Source organism: Silene latifolia, chromosome 10, assembly GCF_048544455.1.
Source record: "Silene latifolia isolate original U9 population chromosome 10, ASM4854445v1, whole genome shotgun sequence".
In the NCBI taxonomy this organism is placed as follows: domain Eukaryota; kingdom Viridiplantae; phylum Streptophyta; class Magnoliopsida; order Caryophyllales; family Caryophyllaceae; genus Silene; species Silene latifolia.
Window position 1 is genome coordinate 157,041,934 of NC_133535.1, and position 21,234 is coordinate 157,063,167.

A 21,234-nucleotide genomic window follows, 5' to 3' on the forward strand; every position below is an offset into this window, starting at 1 on the left:
AAACATGCTAATTATAATATGCTAGTCAAACCTTCTGATAAAATCTGCCATTTATAATCTGCTTTTGCAATCTGTTTATAATGAAATTAATCTGCTGTAATATTAGACCTACCCATAAAGGCATAAAGGTAGTCTGATGGAGATTTCATGAGATTCAATTATTCAAATACACGTTTTACCTACCTACCTATCTATCTATTCTTCAACAACTGAAAACATCAGGTATCACTTATCAGGTATAAATAATTGAACAGCAGTATTTGTTTTAATGATTTTAGGCAATATCATACATTTTCAATTGTTAAATTAATTCATGATTACCCATTTGATGAATTCTTTCATATTTTGATGATCAAATGTTGTGGGTCTAATGTTATTATTATTAATTTGATGCTGATTGCATTTTTTGTACTCTAGAAACCCATTTCATATGCGCTAAAATCAGTGATGTTTTCGGTGGCGGAATTAGGGGGGCTAGCAGGGACAGTCACCCCATCAATTGAAAGTGTTCGATTTTTTCGATTTTTCCTTAATGCATTAATAGCCCCCCTCTCTCTGAAAATTTCCGAGTATAAATCCTGGTTACGCCACTGGATGTCCACTGTAATGTATTTTATTTTCATACTGTGTAGACATTATTTGGGTGATTTCAATGTGTGGAGTGATGAACAATTGCTAATGGAGGTGTTGAATTATGCTCATCGGTATGGGAAATCGCCATGGCGAAAATTGGGGTGCATTAGAATGTTGTGTGCCTGGTCTGAATGTCAGCAGACGAAAGAGGTGGTAGATTACTTGGATAATCTCAAGGATTATGAGAAATCTGGAGTACCGGAAAATGCTGGTACTGATTCAAGTGATGGGTTTGACTTGGGTCGTATGAGGCGCTTGATGGACCGCCTTGGTAATCCACAGTCTAAATACAAGGTTATGTGTATCTGCTTTTCTTGCTTCAGTTTATTATGTGCACATACGACAGAGTATGTAGTAAGGATCTTTGCATAGGTGAGGAATAAACGCTGATGTTGGTAAATTATGACTTTGCATTGTCCAGAGCTATATTGAACACCGTTTATTCCTATCCTATGCAAAGATCAATATAGCTCTGGACAATAAAAACCAAAAGGTTAAGATGATGGTTGAGTTCCATGATTGATTTTATACCCTAACCAAAGCTGAAGGTGATAGTTGGAGTCCTGTAATTGGTTTTATATTCTTAACATATTCCTTTTCGGCACCTTTCACCTTGCTAGTGTCATATTGGCATTACTAGGCAATGGAACAAGTTTCATTGACATTCAAAAGAATCTTTGATGTTTGGTGGTTTCAAAAATTTCTTATTAAGAGAAAAAACCAACTCCTCTTTATTTTTTGAAATTTCAATTAAAATGCTTTTACTCCGCCATCACTTTCCTTTGAGATGATGATGTGATGATTGGTGAGATATTGTAGAAGGGAAAATGTTACTGCAATCTGGTTCTTAGCACTATCATCTAAATCAATTCTATATTTCTATGTAGCAGAAGTGTAGATAAATTGACGAGTTTTATAATTATTTTAAAATCAGAAGCCAAAGAATTGTAATTGTACTCCAAATCATATTAGAAGTAACTGGTCTCTTTCTATGGATGTTTTTTCGTCTTTTTGAACTAGATAATATGGTCTCTGACTGCTGATCATCTATGCAGATAGTTCATGTTGCTGGGACCAAAGGTAAAGGGTCTACTTCTGCGTTCTTGTCCAATATCTTGAGGGCAGAGGGTTATTCTGTTGGTTGTTACACGAGGTATATTCATGAATATTCTTTAAATTGAATACGGAGTATATTTGTAGAAGTATGTAGCCAATTTATTCAAGAGCTACCTGTTGCATTTGAAATGATTTTTTTGGTACACTAATTTATCTTTGCCATAAACCTCATTCTTTGGGCAGCCCTCATGTACGAACTATCCGTGAACGGATGTCTGTGGGAACACATGAGACCCCAGTGTCAGCAGCTAAACTATGCTCTACTTTTCAAAGAATTAGGAAAATACTTGATCAGGCTGTGGCACATGAGCATGGATTCCTGAGTCATTTTGAGGTATTGTCTTGTCTACTATTTTGTCTGTGATAAGGAAGGTTGGTAGATGCTTTTTTCATCATATGGGGACGAGTATATTTTTATTATTTCTGTTTGCCAGACTTTTATACTCACAAACTCCTACTATATGCATCCAAATAGTATCTGGACATGAGTTTGTTTCCAACATCTGTACCACAATACACAATATGTTATAGACTTGGTAAAGTTCTTGAGTTGTGGTATGAGTGGTACTCGTGACCTGAGCTCGAAACCCATAAGTATCAAATGTCAGAACTACCCTTGTAACTCCCAACACACCAGAAATATAGATTATATACATCAAATAGAAAAGGATGAGCATAGCTCTGTCAATAGCTCATTTTTTATATGTGGATGCACTTTTGTTGTTGTACTTTTCTTTTTTCTAATAAAAAACCAATATGTTCAGGTCCTGACAGCTCTAGCATTTACAGTATTTGCTGATCAGAATGTTGATATTGCTGTTGTTGAGGTCCGTCTCTTGGCAGTTCAGTGAGATGCACCTCGTTCTTTTTTTTTTTTGTTTGACCTATGGGAATGTGCTGTATGTTCTGAACTCACATTGTCTCTTTAATCTCTTAGGCTGGGTTAGGTGGAGCACGAGATGCGACAAATATAATATCTAGTTCAGAGCTTGCTGCGGCAGTAATAACAACTATAGGAAAGGAACATCTGGCTGCTCTTGGGGGCTCCTTGGAGAGCATAGCATTGGCAAAGTCGGGGATAATCAAACACAGCTGCCCAGTTTGGTGATTCTCATTGATTACTTTTTTTTTTTTTTTTTTTTCCTTCTGTCCTCTATATCAGATGCTTGAAAATGAAAACATGATGTTGAAATATGGTTTCTCTGTAGGAGTGAACTTGTAGCGTCTGAACTGAAATATTTCTTTAAGAAGTCTGTATCGATCCAATTGTCAGTGGTCAATACATTAGCCCAAAATTTAGACACAAGGCATATGATTAACAATCTCTAAAAGCCAGATTTTTGTTCGTTAAGTGTTTTGTAGGTCCAAACGCGGTGGCCTTAGTAGTTGGGTGGTATTATTGGCCATGTTTTCTTTCAAGCTTGTGACAGTGATGACTGTTATATCAAACTTAACTTATAAGATTGTTTCTATAGGCCTGAGCAATGTGACTTTTTGCAAGTCATAACTCATATCATCACCTTGATTCTTCAGATGCAATAGTGTAGATAATAAACTGTTGGCATATTGTAAACTAGTTGTTCTATGGTATTTCCGTAATAGTATGCAACTCCCTTACCTCGCCATAGGAGGGAGCCTTTGAGGCACCTGGGAAATGTTATTATTGTTGTTGGTTAGTTATTGTTAATACTGAAAAACTATGTTTGAGTTGCCTCCTTGCGTTCACGCAATTCACATTATTATCTTTAGCTCACAATTGTTTAACCATATTAGGTAATTCTAGGGGGACCTTTTCTCCCTCACATTGAACAAATCATACGCAATAGAGCTCTAGCAATGTGCTCGCCTGTGATTTCTGCTGCGGAAGTTGGAAACAGAAGTCGCATAACTGGTTTTGGAAGTGTCAACGAGAAACCACACCAGTCTTGTGATATACTGATTGAGATAGAGAAAAAAACACCATTAGTAAGCAATCCCAGCAGTCTTGCACGTATTTTTTTTAATGATTTTGTTGACATCTTTCTTTTTCAAGCACGGATTTCCTTTGTTAAGCCACTTTGCATGTTCTGCTCATGCAGTTTATCCAGCTACTTGACGTGAATATTTCAATGCTTGGCTATCACCAACTTCAGAATGCTGTAACTGCAACTTGTGTTGCATTATGTCTCCGTGATCAAGGTGAGAGTTACCACTTTTACTCATGTTTTTGTACTGATAGCCTTCTGGGCGATGATTTGGCCATCTGTGAGGCTCATAAATCATAAATGTATATCTAGAATTAAAGATGCACTTCGATCCTGCTTATACTTTAATCAAATTAATAACCTCAGACCATCCTGAACTCTTTGCATTTCTGATGACACTCGGAATTGTCTTAAGCTATGTTACTTTGACTCGGCTGCAAGTGTCGGACACGATACGGTGTCGATGTCAGAGTGTCGGATACGGTATTTTTCGGGAAGTTTTCAAGTTTTTGGACTAAAATGAAGTGTCAAACTGTCGTGTCGTGTCGTTTCGTGTCGTGTTGGACACTCACAACACGCGACCAAAGTCAAAAGTCAAATGTCGGAATAACATAGTTCTTCAGCGTTTATGTATATTTATTGCTTGTCCCTTTCAAACTCTTTCAAAGCTCTATATGCTCTGCTTCTTTTGCCAGGATGGAAAATATCTGATGTATCTATTCGTACTGCATTGGAGAGCACACAGTTGCTTGGGAGAAGTCAGTTTTTGATGAAGGAAGAAGTAGAGGCACTGGGACTACGTGGGTCAATGGTTTTGCTTGATGGAGGTTTGTTGAAGCAATCTGTTCGTTCTGTCTTAGAAAATTACTCAAAGCACTTGCTCATGACAGGTTGTCAAAGTATTCAATATTTTGTTGATAATCACCACCTCACTACTTTTAACATTCATTAAGGTCATATCTTCAGCCTATAAGCTATTCTGTTTCCAAACCGTTTGACCATATTTCCTCACATAGGACTTCTATACCAATGCTAGACCTAACTGACTGAACCCGAATAGCTTAACCCAACATCCATAGTCTGAATAAGACAGCCCAAAAATGATCAAAAGGCCAAAACCTGATGTAACCTAATCAGACCCTTGGTATGAAATTAGTTGGACGCGATATTGACCTGATAATGAATTCCTTCACCTAAAGGCTAAAACCACCATATCCGAAAATAACCTAATTAAAGTGACGCAAAATTGTTGATTCGAAACTACAGTTAAGTTTGTCTATTTTACAGATGATAGAGCCTTAATAGATATGTCTCGAAACGACCAACTAAAACCTAAACGTCTCGACCTGTAACCACTAGAGTACTAAACGCACAACAATCCGATCTACATTGACGATACCTGAAATAACCCGATAAACACGTCCGAAATAGTTTTGAGACCAGATAGACCCACTCGGATCCAAAGAGCATAATATACACAAAATGAATGGAACTTACCAGTATCCATTATCTAGAGGTATGGCCAATAGACAATATGTTTTTCTTAGTGAATGGGCATCACTATCAGAAGGCAGTGAAGGGTTCTTCTATATTATAGTGTTTTTCTTTTTTCACATTTAACCGAACTTTAATATCTGGAAAAGTATATATGACATGGCGTTGGAAGGAGTTTTCTGCCTTTTGTTCTATAGATCGTCAAACTTCAGAAATTATCATGTTCTATCTAAAATTGTCTTGGAGATAACTTCAGACATGTCATGTTCTATTTTGTTCTGATTCTTATATTATCACGATTCACGAGTAGAGCTTGAGGCTTCTATAGGATGGCTGTTTGAGTTTTTAACATTTGTCAAACATGGTGCTTATATGTTTCTATTTCCAATGGAGCCAAAGACTCGTTACTCTTTGGTTCTGGACTATGATGGAATAAATAAAAAGGGCTCACTAATGTGCATGCCCTTCTTTCTATTGGGTAGTAACTAGTACCAGTCCTTCAATGCAGTTCTTGACGCAATTGTCATCTTGGGTCATTTGGAAACGGCCTCTTTGTTGCTAACACAAGGTTAAGACTATGTACATTTGACCCTTACCCCGCAATTTGTGGGAGCCATTGTGGCACTGAAGTAATGTTGTTGTTGACAAACATGGTGCTTATAAGTTGTTTATCAAGGAGGTGTATGGAGCACCTTAAATTGCCACAGACCTGTGAGTTTCTAATAGAACGAGTTGGATGTAAAGAGTCATATATACACCAAATTTTATCCTTCACTACATCATTTTGGTACGTGAGATTACTTATCAAGGAGGTATATAAGCACGTTAAATTGACATAATATTGATCTGTGAGTTTGTAATGGAATGGGTTGGATGTGAAGAGTCATAAATACACCGAATTTTATACTTCGTTAAATAAGTTTGATACGTGAGATTAGCAAGTGCATTCCAAGAGCTAAAAACCCTTTAGTTAAGGGTATTTTTCTGCATATTTTATCATGCTAACAGTTCTCCATATTGATCATCTATTTCTTGTTTGTGTTTTCAGCCCACACCCAGGAATCTGCTAAAGCACTAATCAACACAATTTCTGCGGTCCGTCAAGATTCTATGTTGGTCCTTGTCGTTGCAATGGCTAGTGACAAAGATCATTCTGGCTTTGCAAAAGAACTCTTGCTGGGTCAGTTTTTTCCTTGATAAGTGGTTACATTTAGTTAAAGATGTTAAAATTTGTTGGAGACATATATTTGTCTTTATATTGCTGCGTACACCGTACGGTCCATGTACCAATAAGTTGATCCATATTGATTTTATTGTAACGGAGTTAGCATGGTTTGAAATTTACTACAACCATATTTTGAGGCTGTACTGGCCGCATTAACAGCACGACGACCGAGATCAGCCTGTGATGACTGATTCCGTGGTCAAGTCTAAACCAATATTCAATACCATTTTTAAAAGACGGATGATCCACACCCTTTCCAAATGGAAGGTCAACTGTTTGTTGTGTGAAAGTGTAACAAACTACGGCTTTCTGCTTGTTTTTCTGTCTTACAAAATTCTGCGTGGATTCTATTCTAAGGATTATCGTTGACCTGACACTTTGTCATATTACAGGTCTCCCATTTGAAGCTGTTCTTCTTACCGAAGTAAATATTGCTGGAGGCAACTCTAGAATTGCTTCCGAAGTGCTACTGAGAGATGTTTGGACTAAAGCATGCTCTGAACTCGGCGTCAAATTTACTCATGAAGATATCATTGATGATCTGAAGTTGTTAGATGCTTCAGATCGTTCTACTGCCACCTCAGGAGAGATGATTTTGGCAACTGGAAGTCCGGTCCTAAGTTGCTTGAGAGCTGGTCATAAAATCCTCCAGGCAAGAACCGGAAAAAAACCAGGTATAATTGTAGTCACAGGATCTCTGCATATTATTTCTTCTGTATTGTCTTCTATTAATTCTTAATTCGATATTTGGTGTTTCATTATGTCAATCTTCCAGTCCTTTTTTTCTCTGTACCGTAGTATTCCTTAAATTAATAACAAATTTTGTAGTCCCCTTTTTCTGCCAATTGAATGAAAATTACAAAGACTATTGCTAAGTGAATAGTCAATGGAGTGCTCCATATTTCCGCTGCAGTTTGTTTATTAGTTGAGCAACTATAGTTGCATCACCTATCTTCGTGTGAATGTACTCATTAGGTATTCATGGATTGGAAGTAGGTACCCATGGCAACTCCTTAGGTTGTATACTGACCCCACAGACCAATATATGTCCCCCGCCTCACTCATGTGTGACACTGATAATCTTTTCTGGAATACTCTCATCCTAACACTATTCCCCGCGAACCCCGTTTGAAACGAGAATTTTTTGAGTAGGAAACAACTTTCTGTAGTGAAAACTGTAAAATTTTGCCCAGATCCCGTACTTCACTTCTACTCACCTATCCAAGTACCATTCTGTTAATGACTAATGCGCAACTACTCAATTGAGTAAATAAAGGTTTCTGTATACTCTGTTGGCATTGATTGTTGCACTATTCTTCTCATGTCCTTCAGTAAATCGTCTTTAAGTTTTACAGTCTCTACTATGTTCCATCTCAATCTTATTGAAAGTTCTTTGTGTACCACAAAGTATGTTATTTGATGGCATGTCTGTCGTTGCTTTTAAGAGGCTGTTTAGGTCCGTATGTACCCGGTCACTTTTCCAGTAATAATTTCACTGGTGCTCTTCTGATCTATGATTTTGAGTAAAAAACACCACACCGAGAGGTTTCTCTCGCCAGGGCCAGATTTAGCCGATGGGCCTAGGTCATTTGCTCAGCTCTATTTGAGGGGGATTTATAGGAGCTTGTAGTGTACGGGTACCATCTAAGTGACACAGTACAATCAGGTCCGCGAGCTCTCCCCTAAGAGCAATGTAGGACTTGTTCTCCACTAAAAAGTGGGGTAATAGCAAGTGGAAGTGCGAAATATGTTTTTCAATCTTCTTTTGAGATTAAATACTCCCTCCTATCCTCGATTTTCTTCTCCTTTTCTTTTTCCACAAGAAATAAGGAAATGAATTTGGACCACACAAAACACACTACCCTACATACAAATGAATTTGGACCACACAAATCTTCCAGAAAAGGAAATAGGGAAGAAAACCTGAATAATCCGTTTTAGGAAATATGGAAGAAAATAGAGGATATGAAGGAGTATAAATTACTGGACCATCGTATAAGATGAAGAGCATGTAGGAGAGTTTTACCATTATAGGCGTTAAGTTAATATTTATTCTTCAAAGAGAGGTTAAATGAAAAGGAAAACAACCCTGACATTTTGACATGATACGACATTTTGACACTTCATTTCAGACCAAAACATGAATTTTTTTAACAAAATAGCTTTTGCTTTTGCTTTTTTTTTTTTTTTTTCCTGGATGTATACCATCAGGTTTATTCGGGATTCGAGTCGGGTTAGACCACTAAAGCGGTAAACCTCTCCCTCATGAGTTTTAAAAAAGTCTTTGTGAAACTCTTAACTTCCCGACACGACACGACCATTTGACACTTTAATTCAGGCCAAAACATCTTGAAACTTTTTCACAAGATAGCGGTGTCTTCAACTTTGATGGGGAGCCTTGGCAGTTGGCGCACCGGTTAAGGTGTTGCTTTGTGACCGTGAGGTCACGGTTCAAATCCTTGGAGCGGCCTCTTGCCAAAATGGCAAGGGAAGGCTTGCCCCAATTACACCCTTGTGGTGGGACCCTTCCCCGGACCCTCGCCTAGCGGGGACACCGGGCTACCCTTTTTTTTAGCGGTGTCTTCAACTTTCCAACCCACCGTCCACCGCGTTGCAGACAACATTTTCAGCTCAGATTACCTCATTCCTGGCAGGTTAGTATCTGTCCTACTGTTCTTATGTTTTGCATGACTAGCAAATGCCATTATAACTCTTGGGTGTACGGAACAGGGAGTTAAAGAAAGAAACAGAGAAGGTTCTACTTGTGTCTCTTGTTAGTTTACTTGATTACACTGAAATTGTTACTTGTACACTGTTTTTGTCTTTGGTGCATACTGTGGAGTATTAGTTATTGCATTCACAGATTTCATAATATTTTTGAGCTAGTTTCTGCAACTTGCAGTTGCAGATGTTAGACTTAATGACCCAGTTGCCAGCACTGTTAGGTTGCTTTCATCTTGCTAAATCTGACATTAAAGTTCCTGATACTTTATGATTTTTTTTTTTTTTTTTTTTTTTTTTTTAAATATGTCCTTCAATTAGCAAGTCGTAACCTTAAACTAAGTACTCCCCCGTCCCAATTATCGTTTGTTTACTTTTGATTAAAATACCCCCCACGCAATGAATATAAAAGGTAAATAAATGACTGGGAGTCTGAGACGGAAATAGTATGTAATTAGGGCTTGACCTAGTCTCTTGACCTTTGTTTAAGGGTTTGTGTCTTTTAGTCTCGTGAAACTATTTCACACTTAAAGTTGCGGGACATAAACTTGCAAGAGTAATGTGCTACTGAAGATGTGTTGTCCTATCAGTTAGGGCAGAGGCATTGTGGACAATAGATTACAGGTTTAAATCCCCCTCCCCTAGGCCCTAGATTGAAATGTCATTATGGCTCATTAGACACGGAAAAAACCCGGAAAATAAAGTGCTTAATTATTTGAGACCTAATTGGTGAGAAACAAAACCTAGAGATGGGTAGTTGAGAATCACACATTATAATGAAGAGGCAATTGATGTACTAATGATAAGGGTACGTCGTCAACAACCAAGTTTACAAAAGGCTGCTTCATTCGTTTTCATATTTATAGACTCCCTTGTATGCATGTCATTGAATGATCTTTTCTAGATTTGTCTGTCCTCCTATTGTTTAAATGGAACTGTGGTTTCGCTTTCGGATTTATTGGTTGCTCGAAAACAAACGCTATGTTGTCGTAGAGGAAATGAAGGTCAGACGTAGGCGAGAACGTCTATATTACGGAGTATTTAGAAAATGTTGGATAATGATAAAGATCTTCCGTCTTAAACAAGAATTTGCGTATTCCTGAATGTGCCGTGTTTAAGCTGGTTTTGCATGGGTTGAGTTTGTAAGCAGTACAGCTTTGATGAGATTCTGAGAGTATGAGACTGTTCATTTTACTGCTGAATGTCCTGCATCTGGTTTTTTCACTGTTGAGTATGACTGAGATTTGTCAGAAGTTCAGACTTCAGAGAACATTCACGTTGCCGGAAATAGTCTCGTTATTAATACAGGGATAAGACTACATACGCTGGGTATATACGTAGTACAGGATGAACCGGAAACTATGATTCACGTCTCATTCTTTTTCTTAAACATCAGAAGATACACATTATGGTTTATTCCTTCGTTTCTCGGTGGTTTCTCTCGTGTGCCACCACTATAGGTATTGACGGTTAATGGGTTAGAGGCGAAAAGCATGAGACACAAGTTTTTTTTTCCTGGTGATTACGCATGAGACATGAGATGAGATACAAAATTAGACTAACGATTATCGTTCGTCAAACATTGTTAATTAATGCTTGAAGTTTATGGCATTACAGACTAGTTGCAAACTTTTTTTTTTTTTTGACAGCTGTGAAGAAAGAGTCTTACATTATAGTGGTACGGCTCACTAGACCATATCTATAAACTACAACATAAAACACCAGGGTACTACTAATAACATAAACTAAGACAAGGTAATAATTGCATCGGTTAGCAACATAGTGTTGATGGCGTACGACGGAAGTCTGAACACGCTCTTCAAAATCATAATCTACCCCAATCGCTAATGGATGAGCAACGTTGGCCAAAGGAAAACACCCATTTTTACTTGTCTTGATTGATGTAGCTTCGGAGAAATACTTGCAACAATACCCTATACAAAATTGAAGTTAAAGTTTCCGTTGCTTATAACGGTAACAATATCTCGGCTTTTCCCCTTGTGGGTAGTAAGTTATGGTGAATGTGTGGGTCCACAATTTAAATCAGGAAACTGTTGAAAAAGAAACGTCAAGTGCAAGTCTGCAACCATGGAGTCTTGGCTTTACCTTCAAAAGTCTTTCAAAAAAAAAATACTATTACAAAGTGAATGGAATTAGCAGTTTTTAATTACTAGCTTAGTTGGAAAAGTTACGAGAGTTAGTACTTGTAACTTGATTTCAAATTCCGGCAGTATTAAAATCACCTTTGTGCTCCCTCTAAACCCAAAAAAACAAAGGGAATGGAATTAAAAATAGAACTTATATAACTTACTTTTACCGCTAAGATTAAAATTTAAAACCACCCTTAAAAATCGTTCGGCGCAAAATTAGCGTCTATTGTTTCAACCAGTAAAAAATTTAAGCTAAACCTGACAAAATTGACCTGAACCTGAATCCCTTATTAACTAAGGGGGCGTTTGGTTTAAGGTCTATAAGAAAGGGAAAGGAAAACAAAGTTATTGATTTCCTTTGTTGGTGTTTGTTTGACCCAAACAAAGAATGAAATTCCCTTCCTTACCCCCTCAATCCATCTAATTCCTTACCCCTACCCCCCAAGGTATGAGATTTCATTACCCTTGTTACTCTTCAACTACCTTATTTACCTACTACTAGACTTGCGACTCCTACCACACCATTCACCATCAAGACGCCATCGCCGCCACCACCACCACCACCAAAACCACCACCACAACCACCCCACATAAACCACCACCACAACATCATCGCCACAACCACCATGACGCCGCCGCCACCACAGCCACTCCACTACCACCACCACCACCACCACAACCGCCACCCGCACACCAAAACAAACCACATCCCACCACAATTCATTTTCTTGATGTAACCAAACAACTAGTTAAGTTTTAGGTAATCTCTTACCTTTCCCCCTTTTACCCTTTCTAATTTCCTTTCTCTTTTCCTTTCTCTAACCAAACGCCCCTTAAATGAATAGGTGAACTCTATCATTTTCCCGCCAAAAAGCATATTCTCAAAAAAGGAAACTAATGATAATTATGTTCATTCACTAAATAAGAAAACTAACAATTACAATTTAATTCATCTATTATATTTTCATTAAAACTAATCTTTTCATCAAATTAGATTATTTTTATTTAACTCTAAACAATATTATTCTAATTAAAATAAAAAAATTGATATAAAATTATAAATTACTAAATCTTTTATTGATCATATTATTAGATGATGAGTTGACCCATATTCTGTATAAAACGATCGTTGTTATTACTTTCGTGACAAAGAAAATTGAAAAAAAAAAAAAGATAACTTGAAACTCATTAGTTTTATGCTATAAAAATATTTTCATTAGAATATATTTCAACTTATTACTCAATTCTCTTAAATAATTTTCAGTTTTAGCTTTTATTTATCCAAGTAAAATACAATGATGACAAATGTAAACAATTATAAGGTATCAATATTATATAAATAATTTTATAAAAATATTAAACTTTAAATAGTCTAAACTAGTTTTTTATTGTTGGAAACTGATCGATATCCCTAATTAACTTGATAATAACAGTCCTAAAAATGACTCAAACCCAAAATGACTCAACTCAACTGGAATTCTTATAAACCAAAATGACCCGGCCTGAACTAACCCGACTTAAACCCAACCCGGTTGTCCCGTTTACTAGGTTTAGTTTAATTGATCCACCTCGATGTTGCTTGTTTTCATGGATTTCAACATAACCGATGAGCGGATTCGATCCATCATTGAAGAAATCAGATTATTAGCAAATCATATCATAGTATTATAATTCAAATCAGGGCGTCTAATACTCCGGGTGATCACGGGCGGCGGAATTGGGCCTCTAGTTTTGGCCACTAAATTCATAAGCTTCACTAATAAAATTCAATACAAATTTCGACGTATAGTACACTTATACATTCATATTTAGAGCCTCATTTTTTTTTATGATACACTGGGCCCCCATTTACTTTAAGACGTCTCTAATTCAAATTTATAGTCTCAAAATTAGGGTTAGCAATAGCATATCTAGACTGGGTCCAATGTTTTACTATCCCTATTCCCTACACAAGTGTTCATGTTCCACACTATGCTAATTTTGATTTGAGGAAATTAAAGGGCCCTATGCCCATGACGGCTCATAGGCAATTAGGCATGGGACAACCTCACTCGAACGAGCTCATTTCTAAAATTTAAGCAACCAATTAAGGTGGTCGGTCCACATTTCTACTTGATCCCCCGTTATTTTAGCCTTCTCAAATATTTACACTATCTTCGTGATATAAGGAGACATTTGATGCTTGAAATTAATAAGTATTAAATAATGTGTTAATATAAAATAAGTAGTAATATACTAGTTTAGCTCCCGTGTAATGTATGCGCGAAATATATAGAGTTTTACTTTTTTTAGTGTGTTATATTTATGAAATTTAAACTAACTAATCTTTTTTATTTTTAAACGTTTCTCATCGTTATATTTTGATTTGAAAAATTAAAGTCAAAATCGTATTAATCATGAAATGAGTATGTCAGTGAAAATTTTTCCTATTAGCGAGAGATTAATGGTTTTATAAAATTTTACTGATAATATATTTTTAGCCGCAACTTTTTATCATAGAAAATCAATGAATTTTTTTCGTATGATTCTTTAAACCAAAAAAAAGTCATTTTTATATTATAAAAAGATTGGAGATAATTTTGTGTATAATATAAAATATTAAATGACATGAATATCACAAATAAGTTTATAAATCTAAAGGATTATGTGTATTATAGCCCACCATACTTATAGAATATGCTAAAAATAACTGAACTTTATTTTAGGAAATATGTGTAGGCGGAAAAATTTGGAGTTTCGCCTATTCATTTAGTAAATAGGGGATGTAAAAGAAAATGAGATATAGAGCAGTTTAGCTCGGTACCACCCCGTCACGCCAATTATGTAAGAACCGTCAACATAATTTTATATTTTTTTGTTATTATTTATATTTATATTTATATTTATTTTTTTTTGTTATATTATTATGATTAATATTAATATTATTTTTTGAATAATAACAAAATATAATAATAATAATAATAATAATAATAATAATAATAATAATAATAATAATAATAATAATAATAATAATAATAATAATAATAATAATAATAATAATAATAATAATAATAATAATTTCTCTGTCTCAGGATGTCGGAGCGCACGCTGCTGCTTTTATTTTTACTAGACTTATCTTTGCTATTGCTAAGGGGGTGGGAGCCCAGATTATATCTCGGTTGCCCACCAATTTTTGTAAACTTTTGATTGATTAATAAAAGTTTGCGCCTTTTTTTTTAACAAAAAAAAATGTAAAAGTAAACTGAAGTGAACTTATCTGAATTCTGAATTGAACTCAACTACACTAATTTGAATTGAATTGAACTTAATTAAATTAATGGAAATGAACTAACTATACTAAATTTGTAAGAACAAAATTAAGTACAAAATAAATAGGGCCTAAATTAGGTTTGAATTCATATTCATATTACAAATGAAATAGTTATAATTATATGATGGATAGCACAATTGCACAAAGATGCCATGTTTTCAAGCAATTGTTGGCTAAGTGGTTCACATATGGTTGTACGTTATTATTGTTATACGTAGTCGATTATGGAATTTATGGTAAACTTGGGAGTGCCATAAATAAATAAAGAAAATAGAGGTACGCGTAAATAAGGAGTAATGTCTCTCCCAAAATTTTCGTGTTTGCTAATAAATGGTGTCTCAGAAAAATGCTAGAAATTAATTGAACCCTGAAACCAGCGGGGACCCTACCTAGCTCCTCTCATACAATTTTTTCCCTCAGAATTAAATCAATTTAGAATAAAATGATCTCCTATTGCATTATAATAACAAAAAAAAATGGCGTCAATGAAAGATACCGAGTCTATTGAAATGATGGACCCATCATAAGGACATAGGAGTATAAGAGAGTGATTGATATATTACTAGTGTAGCTTTCGTGCAAATACACGGTATTTTAAATATAAATATTAGAGAATTTTACAGTTAATTAAGCTAATATAGTTTACATATATAATCCAAAGGGAGATTTTATTAGCCTTGTTTATGTAAAAGTTAAAACAATGATTGATGTTACAAAATTAATTAGGAGATAAATATTCTTTAATAGTAAATATAGATAGTCAACACTAATTAATTAGGAAATAAATATTATCTAATAGAATATCTCTTAGGCGGGAAATTTAAGCGGGAGAATTTGGAGTTGTGTTAATCTTTTAGTATATAAATAAAGGGGATGACATCAAGATATCAACGTTAGTAAATATCGATATTGTCAAAGTCATGTTTTTAAAGACTGTCAGTATACATCAATGATACTGGCAGGGGTTTGTGCTTGGCTATGCATTCCTAGTCCTTCTGTGAATGGGCTAATATGGGTGGGAAGAAGAAAATGGAGTCTGCTGAAGAGAAACGTCTGTTTGGCTGCTATCTGTAAAGAATATTCTACTCAAGATATTATTTTCATTGTATAGTGTCAACACAATCTTCTTATTATATCATTTGTAATCTTTTGATTTAGTCAAATATTGTTTGATGATTCTCATTCCTATTTTACAGCCATGTATTACGGCTAATGTGCTAGGTTTAGGGTAGAATTAGCTTTACACCTCTAGTATATAATGTACTTTTCACATCAATGTTTATTATAATAAGAAGATTGTGTTGACACTATACAATGAAAATAATATCTTGAGTAGAATATTCTTTACACTATCATGGCAGTCTATTATGAAGTGTGGCATCAAAGAAATCAAGCAAGATTGGAAGGGATCATCTTGAGACCGAGCATAGTGATCTCCCAGATTCAAAAATGCATCAAATTAAGAATGACTAGCTGTAAGATTGTAACAAATTTAGATGCAAACTGGATAGCTTCTATAGTATAGGAGCTACTCTTAATTATTTGCCCTTAGTTTGTAATAGTTGCTTTTGTGCTTAATGAGAATACTTACCTTCTACCAAAAAAAATTGTCAAAGTCAATCTATAGTAGCACGGAGTAATATTTTTTTACGTTGCTTCGATTTTTTCTGCTTCGAAAGTAATAACTCCCTTAGGAAAGAATGAATATATATACAACCACCTTGATCTCAACTCTTAATGCAAAAATTTCATTGAAGATACTAGTAGATAGTGGTAGGGCATGGTATTATTAAGTTTATAAATGGTGTTAGGATTTAACTTTAACGAGAGGAGCAATAATTTATCGATGGCATCCTATGACGTTGATGCTAATAGTTTATGATTGAGTTAGCTGTTTGGTTGCATTATACTCCGTATCTCTTAGCTTAAACCCTAGTCGAGTAGTTCAACTAAGGTATAGCAAGTCGTGTTAACATAGTAACACGTAAGGAATGAATATGATTTAAGATATTACGGAGGCAAAATTTTAATTCAGTTCTATTCAGTTAGTTTAATTTAGTTCAGCTTCATTCAATTCAATTTTACTCAGTTTAACTTTTCACAAATTAGCTCTGAGGTTCTGTGTTTTTGGACTTAATTTTAAGCTTATTTCTGTTCAGTTTCTCTATTCAGTGCAATTCAGACATTCAGTTCAACTCATCTCTTCACGAATTAAGGCACTGATTTTTTTGGCTTAATTTTAAGTTTTTAACTCATTTCAACTCAACTCCATTCAATTCAGTTTAGTTTACCTGAACATTATTCAATTCAGTTCAGTTCAACTTACTTATATACAAATTAACTCTTATGCCCTGTTCTTTCTAGCTTAATTTCGGTTAATATAAGTTCGGCTCGACTTTATAAAGTTTAGTTCGGTTCAATTCAGTTCAAATCTTTTTAACCGAAAAGAACAGGGATAGTTTAGTTTAGTTTAGTTCAGTTTCACCTTCATTAAGTTTTGTTCGGTTTAATTCAACTCTTTTAGAATAAGGCCTTAAAACGACATCTTCAAATACCGTAACAGGTATTGTAAAAACTCGTGAGAGACGATATTTTACTAAGTTATTGAGAAACCGCTCTATTGGTACCTTTTTAAGTGTTTTTTTTTTTATAATCCTAATTATGATTAATCGTGATTAAACATTACTTTTCATTTGACCATAACTTTATACATTAAAATATACTTCTTTAGTCCCCGTCGTTTGTTTACCTTAGGTTTAATTTATGTCTTAGTCGAATGGTTAAGACAAATGTATTGTGGACAATAGGTCCCAGGCCAGGTTTGAATTCATCCTCACTTGTATTGTACACTCGTTTTCACCCATTTCATTAAAATACTCCACTCATATATTAGAAAAATGGGGTGAAAATGAGTGTGTGGAGGGAGTAATGCGACTAAGTGCGCGTTTCGAAGATTAAAAAAAAACCAAGCGAAGAGGAGGGGGCTAATTATTGGATGACCAGTGGATAAAGTTGAGTTTGGATGATTTAATTGTCCATCAAAAACATTCCCAAAATAGAAATGTAATTAATTGATTGAGAAACTCCAAAATAAAATAGGTAAACAAATGACCGGGATGGACTGCCGGAGGCACTAAACGTGATTTAGGAGTTATAATTATACTTCCTCAATCGATTGTATATAATAATAGAGATAGATGTCGGGGAGAGATCAATCAAAGCTTGAGTTATCATAATGAATGTAAATGATTTTGCCATGAATAAAAATTTTTGGAACATAAATTTGTCTCTTTTAGGGCTCATTTATGAGACTAGCTAGCTTGAAAAATGGAGTAATAAACAATAATAATAGAGCAATTTATTAGCAAACATCTCTCCTAAAGTAGTTATTTTCTGGGTACATAAATACAAATAATATAGACTCACTTTAATTAAATGTAGACGCACTCCAATGCATAAAAAAGCTGATAATATTCAGTCTTTCTGTCATCAAAAGTTATTGCCCGATAAATCATTATAATTGAACTCATATTCATCATATAAAAAATAATACTCACTCCAATTCACAATAAACCTCCCATTTCATTTTGGCACAAAAAATAAGGAAACACTACCCCATCATATAATTAAATTTGGACCACACAAATACACTACCCCACCATACAATTAAATTTGGACCACACAAACACTTACCAAAAAAGGAAATAGGGAAGTTATTGTGAATAACCGAAAAAGGAAATAGGGAGGTTTATTGTGAATTGGAGGGAGTAATTTATACGACTTTATTAGAGGAATACGATATGATATATATACAGTCAATTTATATAAAAACCTTATTGGATATCGATACGTATTGTCAAAATCTAAGCCGGATATACGTTTTCCGATACAATTGTACTTTTTAAAAATAAAATATTTAAAAAATATATAAAACCACAAAATATTGTGTATGTCAACGACTCTTTTAAACTTATCAATTTTACTCTGTACTTGTGCATACTCATTAAATTATTAAATAAAAAAGTATAGATCAGTTAAAAAAAAACTCAACTGAAACTCCATTCAACTTTTATTACCCCACTTTAATACTTTAATATAAGAGCAATAGCAATAGAAGAACTATATATAAAGTTCTTCTTTTGCCATGTCACATTTCCTTAATTCCAATATTTAAGAACTTTTATTCACAATAGATGACATTTTTATAAAGTTCTTAAATGAAAAATAGTAAATATGTAATTGGTATTGACAATTTTCAAAGTCATGTTTATTGGTACTCAAATTCCCATGTATAAACAAACTAAGTATTTTAAAACTTAATTCTTAAAATTAAGAACAACCTTGTAGTTGCAATAGAAGAACTTTTTATTTTGGGTTCTTATTGAAGACTATCAAGAAGAAGAACTACTATTGTTATTGCTCTAATCACTACAAGAATTTCTTGCTCGGGCGACTAGATTAAGCGACTGAAAAGTACAGTCGCCAATTTGGCGACCAAAAAAAAATCGGGCGACTGATAGTTGTCGCCAAATTAGCGACTGCGTAATATCCGTACAATAATAGAGATTGGCGACTAAAAATAACAAAATAGCGACCATTTGTCGTCGCCATTTCGGCGACCAGACCATATCCGTCGCCCATTTCAGTCGCCCATCTCAAATATTAGATCCCACCTCCCCCACATATTACCCAAAGTCCAACCTCCCCCACATAATACCCAAAGTCCAAATAAATTATACTCCTTAGTCGGTACCTCCTTCATCTCCCTTTTTCTTATCTTTTTACACTACCAAATCTCCATTTCTCTCATTTTTATAAATTCATACTCTATCAAATCCCCCTTTCTCATTTTTTACTTTATACTTTACCAAATCTCCCTTTCTCTCATCTTTTTACTTCACCAAAACGATTTTAATGCAAAAATTATTGTGGTAGTAAGAGATGGCAAAGATCGGCGCAAATCACGGGATGACGGCAACGGTGATGGTGGCGCGGGAAGAGGCTCTAGAGGAAAGAGAAGAGGCGAGAAAATTGTTATTTACATTACAATTCAAAAATTATTGTGGTAGTAATTTGGTTTTTTTTTTTGTGTTATTCTAAATTGTTGTAAATATTAAAGTTGTTGGTAGTTTTTATGTTCTTGATTGTAATATAAATTTACTTATGTTTTAATGAAATGAGCAGATCTATGGCTCTTTTTATTAATGGAATGGTTTGTTTAGCTTTCTAATTGTGTCACTGAATTGTTATTTTTTGGTTTAGCTTACCATAGAAATCGAATGGAATGGCAGTGACTTTTTTTGGTTTAGCTTTCTAATGAAATGGCAGTAACTTTTTTTTTTTTATTTAATATGAAAATGGCGACGGATGACGTGGCAGTCGCCAAATTGGCGACGGAATTGAACGAAATGGCGACAGAAATCGGTCGCCAAATTTGGCGACGAAATTTATGTGTCAGTCGCCAAATTGGCGACGGAAATCGGTCGCCCGAGTCAATTTAGGCGACTACGTCTTGCGACTACTGCATGGCGACTGCTTTCGATCGCTAATTTACTTTTAGCGACTAAAATCGGTCGCCTATTTTGGTCGCCCGAGACTGAAATTCTTGTAGTGAATATTTCTCACATATATTAAAGGAGTGGGGTGATAAAAGTTAAATGAAAGGAGTATTTCTAGATATATAGAAAAGCTGGATATACGGAAAATATGTATCGACTAAAGATACTAAATATACAGACATATACAGTTTCACTTTTACTCACCCTTAAATTATTCACAAGAGAAATAGTGAGAGTGTGAGATTAAAAAAAAATTGGATGATTTATCCTTTTTTTTTTTACCAGCTGCAATGAAGAGACACTGATAAATTTGGCAATGCAGAAGAATGTATTTATAATGCGTATTATTGATGGTTTTCACTTTTTTTTTTCAATGAATTTGAAGTTTTTTTAGGGTTTTCTAGTCCAAAATTTATACTATAATGAAATAGCCTACGACTAATGTTTTCAAGTATTATGTTTATTGTTTTATTTGTAAAATACTAGTACCATTATAAAAGGTTTTCACATAACTCAACATATATCAGGGCTTATTTCATCAAAAAAATACATGAAATATTTTAAATAAAATTTGACATTATTATAGTAATGTAAACATAAATTGACATTAGGGGCCTATTACTAAAATTTCGCACAGGGCATCCAAAATGTTAAGAACGGTCCTTTAATTATTCAGGTAACAAGTTGGTGATGTGGATTTATTCAAAGTTTTTATTTTAATTTTGTTAGTTATGCAATTAACAATCGAGGAAAGCTAAATACTTAGTCTCGGCCGACAGCCGGTCATAAGTATGTAGTTCTTGTTACTTGATTGTCATTATATTTTTATCTTTTAGGTCTTTACATCAAATTAGTGTAGTTCCCGTGCTTTAGCACGGTAATTTCTGAATTTATTTATAAAAAGACGTTCTCAAATAAATTATTTGTATAAATGAACGGTAGTTTTAATAAGGGTTATTTAACATAAATACTCCAAACTATTGACATACTTCTCAGATTACTACAAATTTTGATTTAACTAGCAATATACCGAACTATTACACCGCTCCGCTTTTAATAGAAT

The 21,234-nt window shown here is 34.6% G+C and overlaps 1 protein-coding gene across 5 annotated transcripts; it reads left to right on the forward strand.

Annotated features, from left to right (window-relative positions):
* The first annotated feature begins 114 nt into the window (after positions 1-114).
* Positions 115-7,314, forward strand: LOC141606520 (dihydrofolate synthetase-like). Of its 5 annotated transcripts, none has more exons than XM_074425680.1 (11): positions 115-236; positions 633-927; positions 1,689-1,786; positions 1,933-2,083; positions 2,514-2,576; positions 2,687-2,848; positions 3,523-3,714; positions 3,828-3,927; positions 4,409-4,540; positions 6,256-6,387; positions 6,825-7,314. In XM_074425680.1, the coding sequence occupies exons 2-11, from the start codon at positions 679-681 to the stop codon at positions 7,169-7,171; spliced, it is 1,626 nt and encodes a 541-aa protein (XP_074281781.1). In that variant the 5' UTR covers positions 115-236; positions 633-678; the 3' UTR covers positions 7,172-7,314. The 5 variants fall into 5 exon arrangements, with proteins under 5 accessions (XP_074281781.1, XP_074281780.1, XP_074281779.1 ...); XM_074425679.1 differs by having other exon boundaries at positions 134-222; positions 2,514-2,591; XM_074425678.1 differs by having other exon boundaries at positions 148-236; positions 2,514-2,591.
* The last annotated feature ends 13,920 nt before the right edge of the window (positions 7,315-21,234 follow it).